General features: G+C 45.2%; 1 protein-coding gene across 1 annotated transcript in view; it reads left to right on the top strand.

The window, feature by feature from the left end:
• Nucleotides 1-20122, top strand: part of SLC25A48 (solute carrier family 25 member 48) — a 133644-nt gene that overhangs the window by 7971 nt on the left and 105551 nt on the right. Inside the window, exon 3 of the mRNA XM_069763801.1 lies at nt 9258-9329. Within this exon, the coding sequence (XP_069619902.1) occupies nt 9258-9329 (72 nt within the window). The remainder of the gene's footprint in view (nt 1-9257; nt 9330-20122) is intronic.

Below are 20122 nucleotides of genomic sequence, written 5' to 3'. Positions count from 1 at the left end.
GTTATGGCTGTGGTGCACCTAAAATCATTGTCATGACAGGCAAAGATGTCCTGCTAACACCCCAGCATAGCTTTCACTTATTGCACCTATTGTGATGAGAGTCCCGTCAGTTCAGCCCGCATCTATTCCAGGATCTGGCACCTTTTTCATTGTGCTGGACGAGGGCTCTGAGGACACAGTAATGGCTACAGTCCAGGGATCTCATTGTTTCATTGCTAACTGAACGGCCTCTGGTTGCATCAGTTCTTCCAGCATACCCAGTACTTTGTGCCACTTCACTCTTGAGCAAGAGCATGAGATCGTCCTCCCATAGGTTGACACACCGCACCACTACGATACCGTCGTGGATGGTGGCTAATGTCCGAGCAATATTGAGGAGCCCTGCCCTTGTTCAATTAGGGCTGGATCTATCTGGACTTCCACTCCTTCAAGTGGTGTACAAGTTCACACAGGCAACGAGAGCACCATCTGGCCAGGTGGTAAAATGAGTTTGGCAGCGTCCGGGACGACCACCTTTCCCAGGACTTTTCCTTCCCTCGACGTTTCTTGAGCTTGGGCTACCTGTATTAGTTGTTAGAACACCATCTTTTGGGATGTGCAAGGGCCCTATCGATTGAGAAAAACATTTAATGACTCACTGACCAGGAGAGTCCCGAGTTCCTTCAGCACATTATTCATCCCTAACGTCACTGTGGGGCCATTGCCAGTGTCTCCGGCAGTCAACACTACTCCTTTCCAGCCCACATCTTTGCCGCATACAGTAATTTGCATCCAGACCACCCCTGCGACCGAGATGGGTAATTGGTTGGCCGCTTTCAACTTGATCACTGGGCCCCATTCAGACCACATCGCCTCAGAAGAATGACATCTGAAATAAGTTTCTGGCATGGTGGTCACTTGGGAACCAGTATCAACTTTAGAACGGATGGCCCATCCATTCATTTCAGCCTATACAACGGGGCACAGGGAAACTAAACTTGCAGGACTTCCTTCTCTCCTTCTTGGCAGCTCAGGCCCCCGGTGGCATCCTCCAGCCACAGAGGCCACTGGCTTAAAGGCTGATGGGTCAGTGGCCTATCTCGTCTTGCACATCCTTGGGCATAATGTCCAATGTCCCCCACACCTAAAACAAATCGGATGTCTTTCTGCTCGGGATTGCCCCATTTCTTAATGGGGCTTGGGGTTAGTTCTGCCTCCGGAAGAGTTCGGAGCCTCTTAAGCTGGACCACTTTTCTTGCATATCCTGGATTTCTTTCCAGATTTCTCTAACCCAACTTGGTTCAGCTGTGGGCAGAACGGATACCTCCCTGCTCCGGACCTTCCCTGTCGAGGCTGCCATCCCCTGCTCTAACTTGTGCGCACGTGGCTCTGCCCCAACTTCGAGAAAGGACATGCTCGGATTGACCCGCAAGCGCTCCCGCAAGGCCTGTTTAAGCAGCGTATTCCTGAGGCCTGCCACTAGTTGGTTTCTCAATATTACATCAGGGGGCCCAACACCCATTTCATCTCATTTAGTGATCGCGGAGTGTATTTCCTGCAGCGCATTCATATATTGGGTCACAGACTCCCCCCCCTTTGGACGTGGCTGAACAAGCACATCCGCAGTTTACTGACATCTATGGGGTCCCCTTGCATCTCTTCCAAGATCTGTAACCCCTTCGTAAAAGTGTTCCGTTCAAGTGGGGGCCAGAACATGACAGGACATCTGGCTTCCCAATCCAGGGCCATCACAGCATTCTCCGCCAGCATAGAGGAGGTCATACGGTGCATTCTTAGCATGCCTTTAACCCGCTCAGACCAGTCTCATAACAGTGAATTGCTCCCTGTAAACTTTCAGAGATTGCTTAGCATGGTCCCCAGCGACAAGCTGGCCCTTGAGACACCCACAGCCGCTTGGTCTGCCACCTCTGTGCTTGTGGACCGCATCCTGCCAACTATGTCAAGTGTAAGCAGGTTGCGGGATGAAGTGACAGACAAGGGACAGAGCAAGGGTTAACAAATTTAACAGTTTAATTAAATAATGTATAAACTCCTCGCAGGGAGATGAATGGTTAAAGAACAGATAGAAGAACCAACAAGTGCAAAATGAAGGCAGACCAGTTATTAAACTTATTGTGTCCCTTATGCTCCTCCACCGCAGATGATCCCAAAAGGGTTGTAGCACAGGCAGCGGCCGGAAAAATGTCCACAGAGGGGGTTCTTTGAATGATAATCTGTCTTCTGGCGGCAGCGGTCGGTCTCCGATACCTTCCGCTGAGCCCCTAGCCCATGAACTTGTGCAGTCAAAGTAAACCAGGCCGCAACACTCTCAGGGTAGTACGTGGGCTGTCAGCAAATGGCAGAGAAGGCCACAAACGAGTGTTCGATACTCAGCCTTCTCTCATGCGCATAAGTGCAGTATTCACAGTGTCTTAGTGCGCGACACCTCTTTCTCTCTCGACCCTGATGGTCACAACTAGAGCTGACAACTGCGCTGGTACTCAGGAGGCAGAGCACTCTGCTCACCCTGCTGCACGCTGCTTGTTCGCGTCAAGCTCCCTGCTACTGCGCACGCTTTTTCTTTTATATCGCCCTACCCGGGTCATGGGGTTGGTCCGGTCCCTCATTCCTTCCCCCAGGCAATATCAGAGGCAGCCTCAACAGTTGCAGACCCGGCTCGGTACAGGTACCCGCAGCCCGATCTTCCTCCTTACATCTGGACGTGGCTTTGGATTAGCCAGGGCTGATGGGACGTCATCTGTGCATCATGCTTATCTCTAATTGGGACCTGTCAATTTACTTTTTTGTTTCTTCATTCTCAATTGGAGCCTCTAGAACTTTCTTCTCTTTATGCAGGTTCACTATATGACATCGAGCTTTTTGTGTGTCTGTAAGGCTGCGTTCACACATTGCATAAATATTGTGTTTTTTATTTTCTGCAGGATTCCGCGGCAAACTACACAATAACAATCTTCTCTAATTATTGCTGCATTTTTTAAACCGTTTTCCCCTTATTTGATGCTGATGTTTTTAATGTGCTTTTTATAGTACAGAAAAGCGTTGATTCTGCTCTTAAAAAAGTAACTTCAGTTTTTTACATGCATTTTTTGAGGCTCCACATAGAAGCCTCCAGAGAAAGAAAGCATCAAAACCACACAATTCAGCAGTGTCTTTAAATGCATAGGGGGCTGCAGTTTTCATGAAATCACATCCACTTTGCTTGGTCAGTTAAACACAGCAGCATTTCTGTGCAAAAAAAAAAGCAGCAAAAAAAGACCAGCAGCATTTTGGCTACATGTGAACAAGGTCTAAATGTCTAAGCAAAATGTGTGTGATTTTATGAAATCTCTTATTTTTTGTAGTTTTACAGAAACAAAAAAATCTGACTTTTTCTTCATCTCAGTATAAAAGTGCAAAGAAATACACTGCTGTTTAGAATATACATGTACAATATGGTTCCCCGTGCTTTTTACAATTAAATGACTTTTGTATGTGTGTGTTTATATCTTTTAACTATGGGATTAGTAATGGGAGTGTCTGACAGACAGTTCTCATTTACTAACCCGTTGGCTTAATGTCAGCGGACATTACACAGCTGACATCAACCCCAAAACCATTTCCCCAATTGCCACTGGACCGGGGCAATCTGGAGGAGCTGAGGCTAAGTGCCAGTACCGGCACATCTAATGGATGCGCCATTTCTTGGGTGGCTGAGGGCTGGAGTCATTAACCCCTTTCTGCCATTAGACGTACTATTGCGTCCATGTGGGGTGGGCTTTACTTCCCAAGGACGCAATAGTACGTCATATGCGATCGGCAGCGCTCACGGGGGGAGCGCCGCCGATCGCGGCCGGGTGTCAGCTGTTTATCGCAGCTGACATCCGGCACTATGTGCCAGGAGCGGTCACGGACCGCCCCCGGCACATTAACCCCCGGCACACCGCGATCAAAGATGATCGCGATGTGCCGGCGGTGCAGGGAAGCACCGCGCAGGGAGGGGGCTCCCTGCGGGCTTCCCTGAGCCCCCCGCAGCAACGCGATGTGATCGCGTTGCTGTGAGGGTCTCACCTCCCTCCCTGCTCCCTCCAGCCCCGGATCCAAGATGGCCGCGGATCCGGGTCCTGCAGGGAGGGAGGTGGCTTCACAGAGCCTGCTCAGAGCAGGCACTGTGAAGGCTGCAGCGCTGCATGTCAGATCAGTGATCTGACAGAGTGCTGTGCAAACTGTCAGATCACTGATCTGTGATGTCCCCCCCTGGGACAAAGTAAAAAAGTAAAAAAAAAAAATTTCAAATGTGTAAAAAAAAATAAAAAAAAATATTCCAAAATAATGAAAAAAAAAATAAAAATATTATTCCCATAAATACATTTCTTTATCTAAATAATAAAAAAAAAAACAATAAAAGTACACATATTTAGTATCGCCACGTCCGTAACGGCCCGACCTATAAAACTGGCCCACTAGTTAACCCCTTCAGTAAACACCGTAAGAAATAAAAAAAAAAAACGAGGCAAAAAACAACGCTTTATTATCATACCGCCGAACAAAAAGTGGAATAACACGCGATCAAAAAGACAGATATAACTAACCATGGTACCGCTGAAAACGACATCTTGTCCCGCAAAAAACGAGCTGCCATACAGCATCATCAGCAAAAAAATAAAAAAGTTATAGTCCTGAGAATAAAGCGATGCAAAAATAATTATTTTTTCTATAAAATAGTTTTTATCGTATAAAAGCGCCAAAACATAAAAAAATGATATAAATGAGGTGTCGCTGTAATCGTACTGACCCGAAGAATAAAACTGCTTCATCAATTTTACCAAACGCGGAACGGTATAAACGCCTCCCCCAAAAGAAATTCATGAATAGCTGGTTTTTGGTCATTCTGCCTCACAAAAATCGGAATAAAAAGCGATCAAAAAATGTCACGTGCCCGAAAATGTTACCAATAAAAACATCAACTCGTCCCGCAAAAAACAAGACCTCACATGACTCTGTGGACCAAAATATAGAAAAATTATAGCTCTCAAAATGTGGTAACGCAAAAAATATTTTTTGCAATAAAAAGCGTCTTTCAGTGTGTGACGGCTGCCAATCATAAAAATCCGCTAAAAAACCCGCTATAAAAGTAAATCACCCCCTTAGTTAGGGAAAAATTAAAAAAATGTATTTATTTCCATTTTCCCATTAGGGCTAGGGTTAGAGTTAGGGCTAGGGCTAGGGTTAGGGCTAGGGTTAGGGCTAGGGTTAGGGTTAGGGTTAGGGCTAGGGTTAGGGCTAGGGTTAGGGCTAGGGTTAGGGCTAGGGTTAGGGATAGGGTTAGGGCTAGGGTTAGGGTTAGGATTAGGGTTAGGGCTAGGGTTAGGGCTAGGGCTACAGTTTGGGTTGGGTCTAAAGTTACAGTTAGGGTTTAGATTACATTTACGGTTGGGAATAGGGTTGGGATTAGGGTTAGGGGTGTGTCAGGGTTAGAGGTGTGGTTAGGGTTACTGTTGGGGTTAGGGTTAGGGATGTGTTTGGATTAGGGTTTCAGTTATAATTGGGGGGTTTCCACTGTTTCGGCACATCAGGGGCTCTCCAAACGCGACATGGCGTCCGATCTCAATTCCAGCCAATTCTGCGTTGAAAAAGTAAAACAGTGCTTCTTCCCTTCCGAGCTCTCCCGTGTGCCCAAACAGGGGTTTACCCCAACATATGGTGTATCAGCGTACTCAGGACAAATAGGACAACAACTTTTGGGGTCCAATTTCTCCTGCTACCCTTGGGAAAATACAAAACTCGGGGCTAAAACATATTTTTTGTGGGGAAAAAAAAGATTTTTTATTTTCACGGCTCTGCGTTATAAACTGTAGTGAAACACTTGGGGGTTCAAAGTTCTCACAACACATCTAGATTAGTTCCCTGGGGGGTCTAGTTTCCAATATGGGGTCACTTGTGGGGGGTTTCTACTGTTTAGGTACATTAGGGGTTCTGCAAACGCAATGTGACGTCTGCAGACCATTCCATCTAAGTCTGCATTCCAAATGGCGCTCCTTCCCTTCCGAGCTCTGCCATGCGCTCAAACGGTGGTTTCCCCCAACATACGGGGTATCAGCGTACTCAGGACAAATTGGACAACAACTTTTGGGGTCGAATTTCTCCTCTTACCCTCGGGAAAATACAAAACTGGGGGCTAAAAAATAATTTTGGGGGGAAAGATTTTTTTTTTTAATTTTCACGGCTCTGCGTTACAAACTGTAGTGGAACACTTGGGGGTTCAAAGCTATCACAACACATCTAGATGAGTTCCTTAGGGGGTCTAGTTTCCAAAATGGTGACACTTGTGGGAGGTTTCTACTGTTTAGGTACATTAGGGGCTCTGCAAATGCAATGTGACACCTGCAGACCATTCCATCTAAGTCCTCATTCCAAATGGAGCTCCTTCCCTTCCGAGCCCTCCCATGCGCCCAAACAGTGGTTCCCCCCCACATATGGGGTATCAGCGCACTCAGGACAAATTGGACAACAAATTGTGGGGTCGAATTTCTCCTGTTACCCTCGGGAAAATACAAAACTGGGGGCTAAAAAATAATTTTTGTGGGAAAAAATTTTTGTTTTATTTTTACGGCTCTCCATTATAAACTTCTGTGAAGCCCTTGGTGGGTCAAAGCGCTCAGCACACATCTAGATAAGTTCCTAAGGGGGTCTACTTTCCAAAATGGTGTCACTTGTGGGGGGTTTCTACTGTTTAGGTACATTAGGGGCTCTGCAAACGCAATGTGACACCTGCAGACCATTCCATCTAAGTCTGCATTCAAATGGCACTCCTTCCCTTCTGAGCCCTCCCATGTGCCCAAACAGTGGTTCCCCCCACATATGGTGTATCATCGCACTCAGGACAAATTGGGCAACAAATTTTGGGGTCCAATTTCTCCTGTTACCCTCAGGAAAATACAAAACTGGGGGCTAAAAAAATAATTTTTGTGGGAAAAAAATTTTGTTTTATTTTTACGGCTCTGCATTATAAACTTCTGTGAAGCACTTGGTGGGTCAAAGTGCTCACCACACCTCTAGATAAGTTCCTTAGGGGGTCTACTTTCCAAAATGGTGTCACTTGTGGGGGGTTTCAATGTTTAGGCACATCAGTGGCTCTTCAAACGCAACATGACGTCCCATCTCAATTCCTGTCAATTTTGCATTGAAAAGTCAAACGGCGCTCCTTCCCTTCCGAGCTCTCCCATCCGCCCAAACAGTGGTTTACCCCCACATATGGGCTATCAGCGTACTCAGGACAAATTGTACAACAACTTTTGGGGTCCAATTTCTTCTCTTACCCTTGGGAAAATAAAAAATTGGGGGCGAAAAGATAATTTTTGTGAAAAAATATGATTTTTTATTTTTACGGTTCTACATTATAAACTTCTGTGAAGCACTTGTTGGGTCAAAGTGCTCACCACACCTCTAGATAAGCTCCTTAGGGGGTCTACTTTCCAAAATGGTGTCACTTGTGGGGGGTTTCAATGTTTAGCCACATCAGGGGCTCTCCAAACGAAACATGGCGTCCCATCTCAATTCCAGTCAATTTTGCATTGAAAAGTCAAATGGCGCTCCTTCGCTTCCGAGCTCTGCCATGCGCCCAAACAGTGGTTTACCCCCACATGTGGGGTATTGGCATACTCAGGACAAATTGTACAACAATGTTTGGGGTCCATTTTCTTCTGTTACCCTTGGTAAAATAAAACAAATTGGAGCTGAATTAAATTTTTTGTGAAAAAAAGTTAAATGTTCATTTTTATTTAAACATTCAAAAAATTCCTGTGAAGCACCAGAAGGGTTAATAAACTTCTTGAATATGGTTTTGAGCACCTTGAGGGGTGCAGTTTTTAGAATGGTGTCACACTTGGGTATTTTCTATCATATAGACCCCTCAAAATGACTTCAAATGAGATGTGGTCCCTAAAATAAAATGGTGTTGTAGAAATGAGAAATTGCTGGTCAACTTTTAACCCTTATAACTCCCTAACAAAAAAAAATTTTGGTTCCAAAATTGTGCTGATGTAAAGTAGACATGTGGGAAATGTTACTTATTAAGTATTTTGTGTGACATATCTCTGTGATTTAATTGCATAAAAATTCAAAGTTGGAAAATTGCGAAATTTTCATAATTTTCGCCAAATTTCCATTTTTTTCACAAATAAACGCAGGTACTATCAAATAATTTTTACCATTGTCATGAAGTACAATATGTCATGAGAAAACAATGTCAGAATCACCAGGATCCATTGAAGCGTTCCAGAGTTATAACCTCATAAAGGGACAGTGGTCAGAATTGTAAAAATTGGCCCGGTCATTAACGTGCAAACCACCCTTGGGGGTAAAGGGGTTAATCTGGGAAGGGGAAAATATCCATGGACCTTCCCAGCCTATCAATATGAGCCCGCAGCTGTCAGCTTAGCCTTTGCTGGTTATTATAATAACCAGTAAAGGCTACGCAGACAGCTGCAAGCTGATATTAATAGTCTGGAAAGCTCCATGGATATTGGCTTCTTTTCTGAATAATAACAGCAGCTCACAGCTGTCTGCTTTCCCTCAGCTAATTAATAAAAATAACAGGGACCGCTCATCATTTTTTCATTTACTTATTTAGTTATTAGCTAAATGCAAGTACAGAACACTACACACGCAAAGTACTGATTATATATCTCACTGACATATTTCTATCTATTTTATCTATTCTATTCTGAGAGTTTTACTGTACCTGGCTAATGAAATGTTGGTTTTCCTTTGAGATATGTGTGTAAAAATCGGACTCCACGTGCATGGTCCATGTGATGTGTGATTTTTTATTCTCGCACCCATTGACGTCCATCGACGAGTGCTATCCGATTCTCACAGACAATCGCAGCATGCTGCAATTTTTTTCTCAGTCTGATCCGAGCCCTAAAAACCTTCTAACGGTTTCTCCTTAAGATAAGATAAATGTCTTAACTTCTATTCTTAACAGGGGCATCTTTGTGGGGTATGTTTTGAAATAAATCATAAAATCATGTGGATCCCATTTATTTATTATTGGTAATTCAATATATTTTGTTGCAGAAGTATTGCAGACTGTGCTACCTTTTCAGGCTAAGCTATAATGAATAACTAAGAGTTGTGGGTCCTACCCTTGGGACCAACACGCAACATGTAGTGACAGAGAAGGTGGCCGGGCATCTTCCTATTCACCGCTATGGGTTTTTTTGAATGGAGCAAAGCAGCTAAAATGAAATGTAATTCCACATCTGTTGTATTCACAGGCCCGATTACAAGTTGGCCAAGGATATGGATCAACGTTTAACTGTATTTTCACAATCTACAGAAATGAAAGTGTAAGTAAGATAGGAAAATTATAAACATTATACATTTAGCATATTCCAAATAAATCTTACCACAGTTTTGACATAAAGTCCATGTAAAAAAAATATATTATTTCACTTTGAAGCATATACCTGCACCATATTTTGCACACAGCTGACCATGAACAACAATCATCACTTTCTTCTTTTCACATTGGATTTCTGTTTTGAAGAACTTTGATAATTCTCTTCCATTGATTAGGCCGGGGTCAAATCAGCATATATTCTCTCATGCGAAAGAATTAAGCCATTTTTTGTAAATTACTTTCTGATCAAACTCTGGTCAGAGTGTGATCATAGTGTGATCTGATTCTCTCGGATGAGGAGAAGATGGAAACCTTTTCCATCTTCTCTTTTCTGACAGTCTGTGAAAATTGGACTCCACTGAGATGTCATTCAATTGCAGTCTGATCAGTGCCGTATTTGCCACTAGGCACTTGAGGGCAGGTGCCTAGGGCGGCACAATGTCGGGGGGCGGCACCTGAGCAAGGTTTTTGTTTTTGTATAAAGTCCAAGCCGGAGTCACCTTAAACCCCGCCCCCCAGCCTGCCCGCCCGCTCGCCTCCCTGAAGACATCATACTGTATGAGTCATACTCACTCCAGCGATGCCTGGTCTGGTCTCAGCGACTGCAGCTAGTGCTGCGTGAGCGGTCACGTGGTACCGCAATATGGATGCATATTCATGACCTTAATGAGCAGTACCACGTGACCGCTCACGCAGGCAGGGGTGGAGGATTCCGTTCTGTGCGGGCGGTGTGGAAAAGGTGAGTATGACTGTATGACAGCCAGGGAGCATGGGGGCAGGATGAAGGAGGATGGGGAGCCGAGCCATACAAGATGGGAGCGGCGGGGAACCAATGAGCCATGCCTGGAGGGAGCCAGGGGGGAGAGATAAGCCCTGCAAGATGGGAGCGGTGGGGAGCAGTTGAGCCATGCATGGAGGGGGCCAGGGGGCAGAGATGAGCCCAGCAAGATGGGAGTGTTGGGGAGCCGATGAGCTATGCATGGAGGTGGGGAGATGAGCCATGCATACAGGATGGGAGGGGGGCCATTATACAGCATGCATGGAGCATCATATGTGGCCATTATACAGTATGAAGCATCATGTGTGGCTATTATACAGTATTGAGCATCATGTATGGCTATTATACAATATTGAGCATCATGTGTGGCCATTATACAGTATTGAGTATCATGTGTGGCCATTATACAGTATTGAGCATGATGTGTGGCCATTATACAGTATTGAGCATCATGTGCAGTCATTATACAGTATGGAGCATTGTGTGTCCATTATACAGTATGGAGCATTGTGGGGCCATTATACAGTATGGAACATCATGTGTGTCCATTATACAGTATGGAGTATCATGTGTGGCCATTATACAGTATGGACCATCATGTGGGGTCATTATACAGTATGGAGCATCATGTGTGGCCATTATACAGTATTGAGTATCATGTGTGGCCATTATACAGTATGGAGCATCATGTAGAGGCTGAGCCATTATACAGTATGGAGCATCATGTGTTGCCTTGATACAGTATGGAGCACTGTGTGGCCATTATACAGTATGGAGCACTGTGTGGCCATTATACAGTATGGAGCACTGTGTGGCCATTATACAGTATGGAGCATCATGTGTGGTGTTGTGAATTCTGTGGCAGAGCTCCCTCCTGTGGTCACAAGTGGTACTTCGGCTGGTTCTCTCTGTGAGCTTCCGTTGGTGGAGGAAAGTGGTACTGCGGCTTCTGAGTTTCCTTCCTCAGGTGATGTGGTGAAGTTTTTAGGTGCTGCTCTATTTAACTCCACCTAGTGCTTTGATCCTGGCCTCCAGTCAATGTTCAAGTATTGGACCTGTTTCCTCCTGGATCGTTCCTGTGGCCTGCTGCTCTGCATAGCTAAGTTCCTCTTTGCTATTTGTCTGCTGTTTTTTTCTGTCCAGCTTGTCAATTTGTTTTTTTCTGCTTGCTGGAAGCTCTGGGACGCAGAGGGTGTACCTCCGTGCCGTTAGTTCGGTACGGAGGGTCTTTTTGCCCCCTTTGCGTGGTTTTTGTAGGGTTTTGTGTTGACCGCAAAGTTACCTTTCCTATCCTCGCTCTGTTCAGAAAGTTGGGCTCACTTTGCTAAATCTATTTCATCTCTACGTTTGTCTTTTCATCTTAACTCACAGTCATTATATGTGGGGGCTGCCTTTTCCTTTGGGGTATTTCTCTGAGGCAAGGTAGGCTTATTTTCTATCTTCAGGCTAGCTAGTTTCTCAGGCCGTGCCGAGTTGCATAGGGAGCGTTAGGCGCAATCCACGGCTGCCTTTAGTGTGGTTGGAGAGGATTAGGGATTGCGGTCAACAGAGTTCCCACGTCTCAGAGCTCGTTCTTGTTTTTTGAGTTATTGCCAGGTCACTGTATGTGCGCTGACCTCTATGTCCATTGTGGTACTGAATTACTTTTCATAACAGTACTGGAGGCCCAAAGTCCTAATGATTCCCAATAGAGGGAAAAAAGAAGTTCTGAGACAATTTTTTTTTCTTTGCACTGTGTTTTGCCTTTTTTTTCCCCTAGACATTTGGGTGGTTCAGGACACAGGTGTAGCAATGGACATTAAAGGTCTGTCTTCATGTGTGGATCAGCTCACGGCAAGAGTACAAAGTATTCAAGACTTTGTGGTTCAGAATTCTATGTTAGAACCGAGAATTCCTATTCCTGATTTGTTTTTTGGAGATAGAACTACATTTCTGAGTTTCAAAAATAATTGTAAACTATTTCTGGCTTTGAAACCTCGCTCCTCTGGTGACCCAGTTCAACAAGTTAGGATCGTTATTTCTTTTTTGCGTGGCGACCCTCAGGACTGGGCATTTTCTCTTGCGTCAGGAGATCCTGCATTAAGTAATATCGATGCATTTTTCCTGGCGCTCGGATTGCTGTACGATGAGCCTAATTCTGTGGATCAGGCAGAGAAGAATTTGCTGGCTCTGTGTCAGGGTCAGGATGAAATAGAGGTATATTGTCAGAAATTTAGAAAGTGGTCCGTACTCACTCAGTGGAATGAAGGTGCGCTTCCAGCTATTTTCAGAAAAGGTCTCTCTGAAGCCCTTAAGGATGTCATGGTGGGATTTCCTATGCCTGCTGGTCTGAATGAGTCTATGTCTTTGGCCATTCAGATCGGTCGACGCTTGCGCGAGCGTAAATCTGTGCACCATTTGGCGGTATTACCTGAGCTTAAACCTAAGCATATGCAGTGCGATAGGACTTTGACCAGAGTTGAACGGCAAGAACACAGACGTCTGAATGGGCTGTGTTTCTACTGTGGTGATTCCACTCATGCTATCTCTGATTGTCCTAAGCGCACTAAGCGGTTCGCTAGGTCTGCCACCATTGGTACGGTACAGTCAAAATTTCTTCTGTCTGTTACCTTGATCTGCTCTTTGTCATCGTATTCTGTCATGGCATTTGTGGACTCAGGCGCTGCTCTGAATTTGATGGACTTGGAGTATGCTAGGCGTTGTGGGTTTTTCTTGGAGCCCTTGCAGTGTCCTATTCCATTGAGAGGAATTGATGCTACGCCTTTGGCCAAGAATAAGCCTCAGTACTGGACCCAGCTGACCATGTGCATGGCTCCTGCACATCAGGAGGTTATTCGCTTTCTGGTGTTGCATAATCTGCATGATGTGGTCGTGTTGGGGTTGCCATGGCTACAAGTCCATAATCCAGTATTAGATTGGAAATCCATGTCTGTGTCCAGCTGGGGTTGTCAGGGGGTACATGGTGATGTCCCATTTCTGACTATTTCGTCATCCACCCCTTCTGAGGTTCCAGAGTTCTTGTCTGATTACTGGGATTTATTTGATGAGCCCAAGTCCGATACCCTACCTCCGCATAGGGATTGGGATTGTGCTATCGATTTGATTCCTGGTAGTAAATTCCCAAAAGGTCGACTGTTTAATTTATCTGTGCCTGAGCACGCCGCTATGCGGAGTTATGTGAAGGAGTCTTTGGAGAAGGGGCATATTCGCCCGTCATCGTCGCCATTGGGAGCAGGGTTCTTTTTTGTAGCCAAGAAGGATGGTTCACTGAGACCTTGTATAGATTACCGCCTTCTGAATAAGATTACGGTTAAATTTCAGTACCCCTTGCCATTGTTATCTGATTTGTTTGCTCGGATTAAGGGGGCTAGTTGGTTCACCAAGATAGATCTTCGTGGTGCGTATAATCTTGTGCATATTAAGCGAGGCGATGAGTGGAAAACTGCATTTAATACGCCCGAGGGCCATTTTGAGTATCTAGTAATGCCATTCGGACTTGCCAATGCTCCATCAGTTTTTCAGTCCTTTATGCATGACATCTTCCGAGAGTACCTGGATAAATTCCTGATTGTGTACTTAGATGACATTTTGATCTTCTCGGATGATTGGGAGTCTCATGTGAAGCAGGTCAGAATGGTGTTTCAGGTCCTGCGTGCTAATTCTTTGTTTGTGAAGGGATCAAAGTGTCTCTTTGGTGTTCAGAAGGTTTCATTTTTGGGGTTCATCTTTTCCCCTTCTACTATCGAGATGGACCCTGTTAAGGTCCAAGCCATCCATAATTGGACTCAGCCGACATCTCTGAAAAGTCTGCAAAAGTTCCTGGGCTTTGCTAAATTTTATCGTCGCTTCATCTGCAATTTTTCTAGTATTGCTAAACCATTTACCGATTTGACCAAGAAAGGTGCTGATTTGGTCAATTGGTCTTCTGCTGCGGTGGAAGCTTTTCAAGAGTTGAAGCATCGTTTTTCTTCTGCCCCTGTGTTGTGTCAACCAGATGTTTCGCTTCCGTTCCAGGTCGAGGTTGATGCTTCTGAGATTGGAGCAGGGGCTGTTTTGTCGCAGAGAAGTTCTGATTGCTCGGTGATGAAACCATGCGCCTTCTTTTCCAGGAAGTTTTCGCCTGCTGAGCGAAATTATGATGTGGGCAATCGAGAGTTGCTGGCCATGAAGTGGGCATTCGAGGAGTGGCGTCATTGGCTTGAAGGAGCTAAGCATCGCGTGGTGGTCTTGACTGATCATAAGAACTTGACTTATCTCGAGTCCGCCAAGCGGTTGAATCCTAGACAAGCTCGTTGGTCGTTGTTTTTTGCCCATTTTGACTTTGTGATTTCATACCTTCCGGGCTCTAAAAATGTGAAGGCAGATGCTCTGTCTAGGAGTTTTGTGCCCGACTCTCCGGGTGTATCTGAGCCGGCGGGTATCCTCAAAGAGGGAGTAATTGTGTCTGCCATCTCCCCTGATTTGCGGCGGGTGCTGCAAAAATTTCAGGCTAATAAACCTGATCGTTGCCCAGCGGAGAAACTGTTTGTCCCTGATAGGTGGACGAATAAAGTTATCTCTGAGGTTCATTGTTCGGTGTTGGCTGGTCATCCTGGAATCTTTGGTACCAGAGAGTTAGTGGCTAGATCCTTTTGGTGGCCATCTCTGTCGTGGGATGTGCGTACTTTTGTGCAGTCCTGTGGGATTTGTGCTCGGGCTAAGCCCTGCTGTTCTCGTGCCAGTAGGTTGCTTTTGCCCTTGCCGGTCCCGAAGAGGCCTTGGACACATATCTCTATGGATTTTATTTCAGATCTTCCCGTCTCTCAAAAGATGTCAGTCATTTGGGTGGTCTGTGATCGCTTCTCTAAGATGGTCCATTTGGTACCCTTGTCTAAATTGCCTTCCTCCTCTGATTTGGTGCCATTGTTTTTCCAGCATGTGGTTCGTTTACATGGCATTCCAGAGAATATCGTTTCTGACAGAGGTTCCCAGTTTGTTTTGAGGTTTTGGCGAGCCTTTTGTGGTAGGATGGGCATTGACTTGTCTTTTTCCTCGGCTTTCCATCCTCAGACTAATGGCCAGACCGAACGAACCAATCAGACCTTGGAAACATATCTGAGATGCTTTGTTTCTGCTGATCAGGATGACTGGGTGTCCTTTTTGCCTTTGGCTGAGTTCGCCCTTAATAATCGGGCCAGCTCGGCTGCCTTGGTTTCACCGTTTTTCTGCAACTCTGGGTTCCATCCTCGTTTCTCTTCAGGGCAGGTTGAGTCTTCGGACTGTCCTGCTGTGGATACTGTGGTGGACATGTTGCAGCAGATTTGGACTCATGTAGTGGACAATTTGACTTTGTCCCAGGAGAAGGCTCAACGTTTCGCTAATCGCAGACGCTGTGTGGGTCCCCGACTTCGGGTTGGGGACTTGGTTTGGTTATCTTCTCATCATATTCCTATGAAGGTTTCCTCTCCTAAGTTTAAGCCTCGTTTTATTGGTCTGTATAGGATTTCTGAGGTTCTTAATCCTGTGTCTTTTCGTCTGACCCTTCCAGTTTCTTTTTCCATACATAACGTATTCCATAGGTCATTGTTGCGGAGATACGTGGCACCTATGGTTCCATCTGTTGATCCTCCTGCCCCGGTTTTGGTGGAGGGGGAGTTGGAGTATATTGTGGAGAAGATTTTGGATTCTCGTGTTTCAAGGCGGAAACTCCAGTATCTGGTTAAGTGGAAGGGTTATGCTCAGGAAGATAATTCCTGGGTCTTTGCCTCTGATGTCCATGCTCCCGATCTTGTTCGTGCCTTTCATATGGCTCATTCTGGTCGTCCTGGGAGCTCTGGTGAGGGTTCGGTGACCCCTCCTCAAGGGGGGGTACTGTTGTGAATTCTGTGGCAGAGCTCCCTCCTGTGGTCACAAGTGGTACTTCGGCTGGTTCTCTCTGTGAGCTTCCGTTGGTGGTACTGCGGCTTCTGAGTTTCCTTCCTCAGGTGATGTGGTGAAGTCGTTAGGTGCTGCTCTATTTAACTCCACCTAGTGCTTTGATCCTGGCCTCCAGTCAATGTTCTAGTATTGGACCTGTTTCCTCCTGGATCGTTCCTGTGGCCTGCTGCTCTGCATAGCTAAGTTCCTCTTTGCTATTTGTCTGCTGTTTTTTTCTGTCCAGCTTGTCAATTTGTTTTTTTTCTGCTTGCTAGAAGCTCTGGGACGCAGAGGTTGTACCTCCGTGCCGTTAGTTCGGTACGGAGGGTCTTTTTGCCCCCTTTGCGTGGTTTTTGTAGGGTTTTGTGTTGACCACAAAGTTACCTTTCCTATCCTCGCTCTGTTCAGAAAGTTGGGCTCACTTTGCTAAATCTATTTCATCTCTACGTTTGTCTTTTCATCTTAACTCACAGTCATTATATGTGGGGGCTGCCTTTTCCTTTGGGGTATTTCTCTGAGGCAAGGTAGGCTTATTTTCTATCTTCAGGCTAGCTAGTTTCTCAGGCCGTGCCGAGTTGCATAGGGAGCGTTAGGCGCAATCCACGGCTGCCTTTAGTGTGGTTGGAGAGGATTAGGGATTGCGGTCAACAGAGTTCCCACGTCTCAGAGCTCGTTCTTGTTTTTTGGGTTATTGCCAGGTCACTGTATGTGCGCTGACCTCTATGTCCATTGTGGTACTGAATTACCTTTCATAACAGTGTGGCCATTATACAGTATGGAGCATCATGTGTGGTCATTATACAGTATGGAGCATTATGTGGGGTCATTATACAGTATGGAGCATCATGTGTGGCCATTATACAGTATGGAGCATCATGTGTGGCCATTATACAGTATAGAGCATCATGTGTGGCCATTATACAGTATGGAGCATCATGTGTGGCCATTATACAGTATGAAGCATCATGTGTGACCATTATACAGTATGGAGCATCATGTGTGGCCAATGGCCATTATACAGTATTGAGCATCATGTGGGGCCATTATACAGTATTGAACATCATGTGTGGCCATTATACAGTATGGAGCATCATGTGGGGTCATTATACAGTATGGAGCATCATGTGTGGCCATTATACAGTATGGAGCATCATGTGTGGCCATTATACAGTATAGAGCATCATGTGTGGCCATTATACAGCATGGAGCATCATGTGTGGCCATTATACAGTATGGAGCATCATGTGTGACCATTATACAGTATTGAGCATCATGTGTGGCCATTATACAGTATTGAGCATCATGTGGGGCCATTATACAGTATTGAACATCATGTGGGGTCATTATACATTATGGAGCATCATGTGTGGCCATTATACAGTATGGAGCATCATGTGTGGCCAATGGCCATTATACAGTATTGAGCATCATGTGTGGCCATTATACAGTATGGAGCATCATTTGTGGCCATTATACAGTATGGAGCATCATGTGGGGCCATTATACAGTATGGAGCATCATGTGTGGCCATTATACAGTATGGAGCATCATGTGGGGTCATTATACAGTATGGAGCATCATGTGTGGCCATTATACAGTATGGAGCATCATGTGTGGCCATTATACAGTATAGAGCATCATGTGTGGCCATTATACAGCATGGAGCATCATGTGTGGCCATTATACAGTATGGAGCATCATGTGTGACCATTATACAGTATGGAGCATCATGTGTGGCCATTATACAGTATTGAGCATCATGTGGGGCCATTATACAGTATTGAACATCATGTGGGGTCATTATACAGTATGGAGCATCATGTGTGGCCATTATACAGTATGGAGCATCATGTGTGGCCAATGGCCATTATACAGTATTGAGCATCATGTGTGGCCATTATACAGTATTGAACATCATGTGTGGCCATTATACAGTATGGAGCATCATGTGGGGTCATTATACAGTATGGAGCATCATGTGTGGCCATTATACAGTATGGAGCATCATGTGTGACCATTATACAATATGGAGCATCATGTGTGGCCATTATACAGTATTGAGCATCATGTGGGGCCATTATACAGTATTGAACATCATGTGGGGTCATTATACAGTATGGAGCATCATGTGTGGCCATTATACAGTATGGAGCATCATGTGTGGCCAATGGCCATTATACAGTATTGAGCATCATGTGTGGCCATTATACAGTATGGAGCATCATGTGTGGCCATTATACAGTATTGAGCATCATGTGTGGCCATTATACAGTATGGAGCACTGTGTGGCCGTTATACAGTATTGAGCATCATGTGTGGCCATTATACAGTATGAGCATCATGTGTGACCATTATACAGTATTGAACACTGTGTGGCCATTTTTTTTGGGTTATAATTATTGTATATGAAACAGTGTGATCAGCAGTGCTAAATGGGTGTGGTTGGGACGTGGATATGGGTGTGACTAGTTGTGAAATGGGTGTGGTCAGAGGCGTGAACTAAAATTTGCCGCGGCGGACTACGTGCGCCACAAACTTTATACCTCTTTCCCTTCTTCAAAAGTTGGGAGGTATGGCACTGCATTTGCCAGATCACGGCAAGTGCTGCAAATCCCATAGGGAATGAATGAGGCCAAACGCAGTGTTGCCGTTAGTGATCCGTTACGCGGCAGATCCAGAAAAACTGCCGGATCTGCTGCAAAAGGCGACTTTCATATCAGCGATTCTTGCCAAAGTCACTGCCGATAGTGTCATATTCACCATAGGGGGAGGCAGCGCTAAAAGTGCCTAGGGCAGCAGAAACTCTAAATACGGCCCAGGGTCTGATGTTTTTCATTAACTCCAAATATGGGATCAAACTCAAGCATCTGAGGAAAAAATTAGACATGCACATGGCCCCATAGCATATCATTGGTTCGATGGCAATCCAAAAACTGGTTATGTGCACTAGCAATAATTTTGGGGCCATGTTTTCTTTCAAGTAGCAAAGTCCAACACGTTGTAATAGAGGACCTTTCTGCTGGACTACACACAAAACTACACACACAATGTAATAGTGGCTGCAGAGCAGAATAAAACATGTTATTCTCTTTCATTTTGCCTCTCTTGTGGAGATATTAGCAATCAAAGTACGAGCACATAAAGAGTTAACTTTTTAAATTCCAATTGAGTCTTAGCTGTTGGTGATCACTGGGGGCGTGTACTTCTTCTCCCTGTATGAGTTACCCAATCATAATCAGACAGAAAAATCCTAGAGAGAGAACATGCCCCTTCCATAGTTTAGGTTCCTCAGTGTGTGAGATACAGCTTTAATCCCCCTGGTCTCACTTCCTGCATGATTGGTCAGTGCTGAGTATAGAGCACAGATCACACACACCTTTGATATAAGGTCGGGAGGGGAACTCTGCTATATTTCTTGGCTGTTCTGCCCCTTTTCCTCATGGTCAGTCCAGACATGATAGCTCAACCTGTAAGCCCAGGATGAACAATGCCATAGATCTCAAACCGATAGGTTGATGATACACTACACAATGAAATTGCCGATGCTTTACCTTCCGTACCTTCAGCTGAAAAGTGCTGCAATGTGCTGCTTGTTATTAGACAGCATATCAAAGGGCTTGTCAGCTGAAGGTATGGCACTTCAAAGCATCGTCAGGATACAAGCAGTGAGGAGAGTGAAGCCTGATTTGAGCTTGGTCATGCGTGCTGCAGACTGACTCTGCTGATGCTTTGGAGTGCTTGCCTTCATGTGACCAGCCCTGTGTTATGCTTTCTAATGATCAGCAGCATATTTGCAGCAAATGTCAGCTGAAGGCACTGTGCTCCAAATCATCGGTAGGATGCAAGCAGAGAGGTGAGTGAAGCCTGATTTGAGCTTGGTCATGCGTGCTGCAGACTGACTCTGCTGATGCTTTGGAGTGATTGCCTTCATGTGACAAGCCCTGTGATATGCTTTCTAATGATCAGCAGTAGGGTTGAGCGACCTTTACTTTTATAGGATCGGGTCGGGTTTCACGAAACCCGACTTTCTCAAAAGTCGGGTCGAGTGAAATCGGCCGATCCTATAA

The sequence above is a fragment of the Ranitomeya imitator genome, chromosome 4 (genome assembly GCF_032444005.1).
Source record: "Ranitomeya imitator isolate aRanImi1 chromosome 4, aRanImi1.pri, whole genome shotgun sequence".
NCBI classification, from domain to species: domain Eukaryota; kingdom Metazoa; phylum Chordata; class Amphibia; order Anura; family Dendrobatidae; genus Ranitomeya; species Ranitomeya imitator.
Note: the sequence above shows the minus strand (reverse complement) of the source record. Positions and strands in the feature narration are given on the sequence as shown.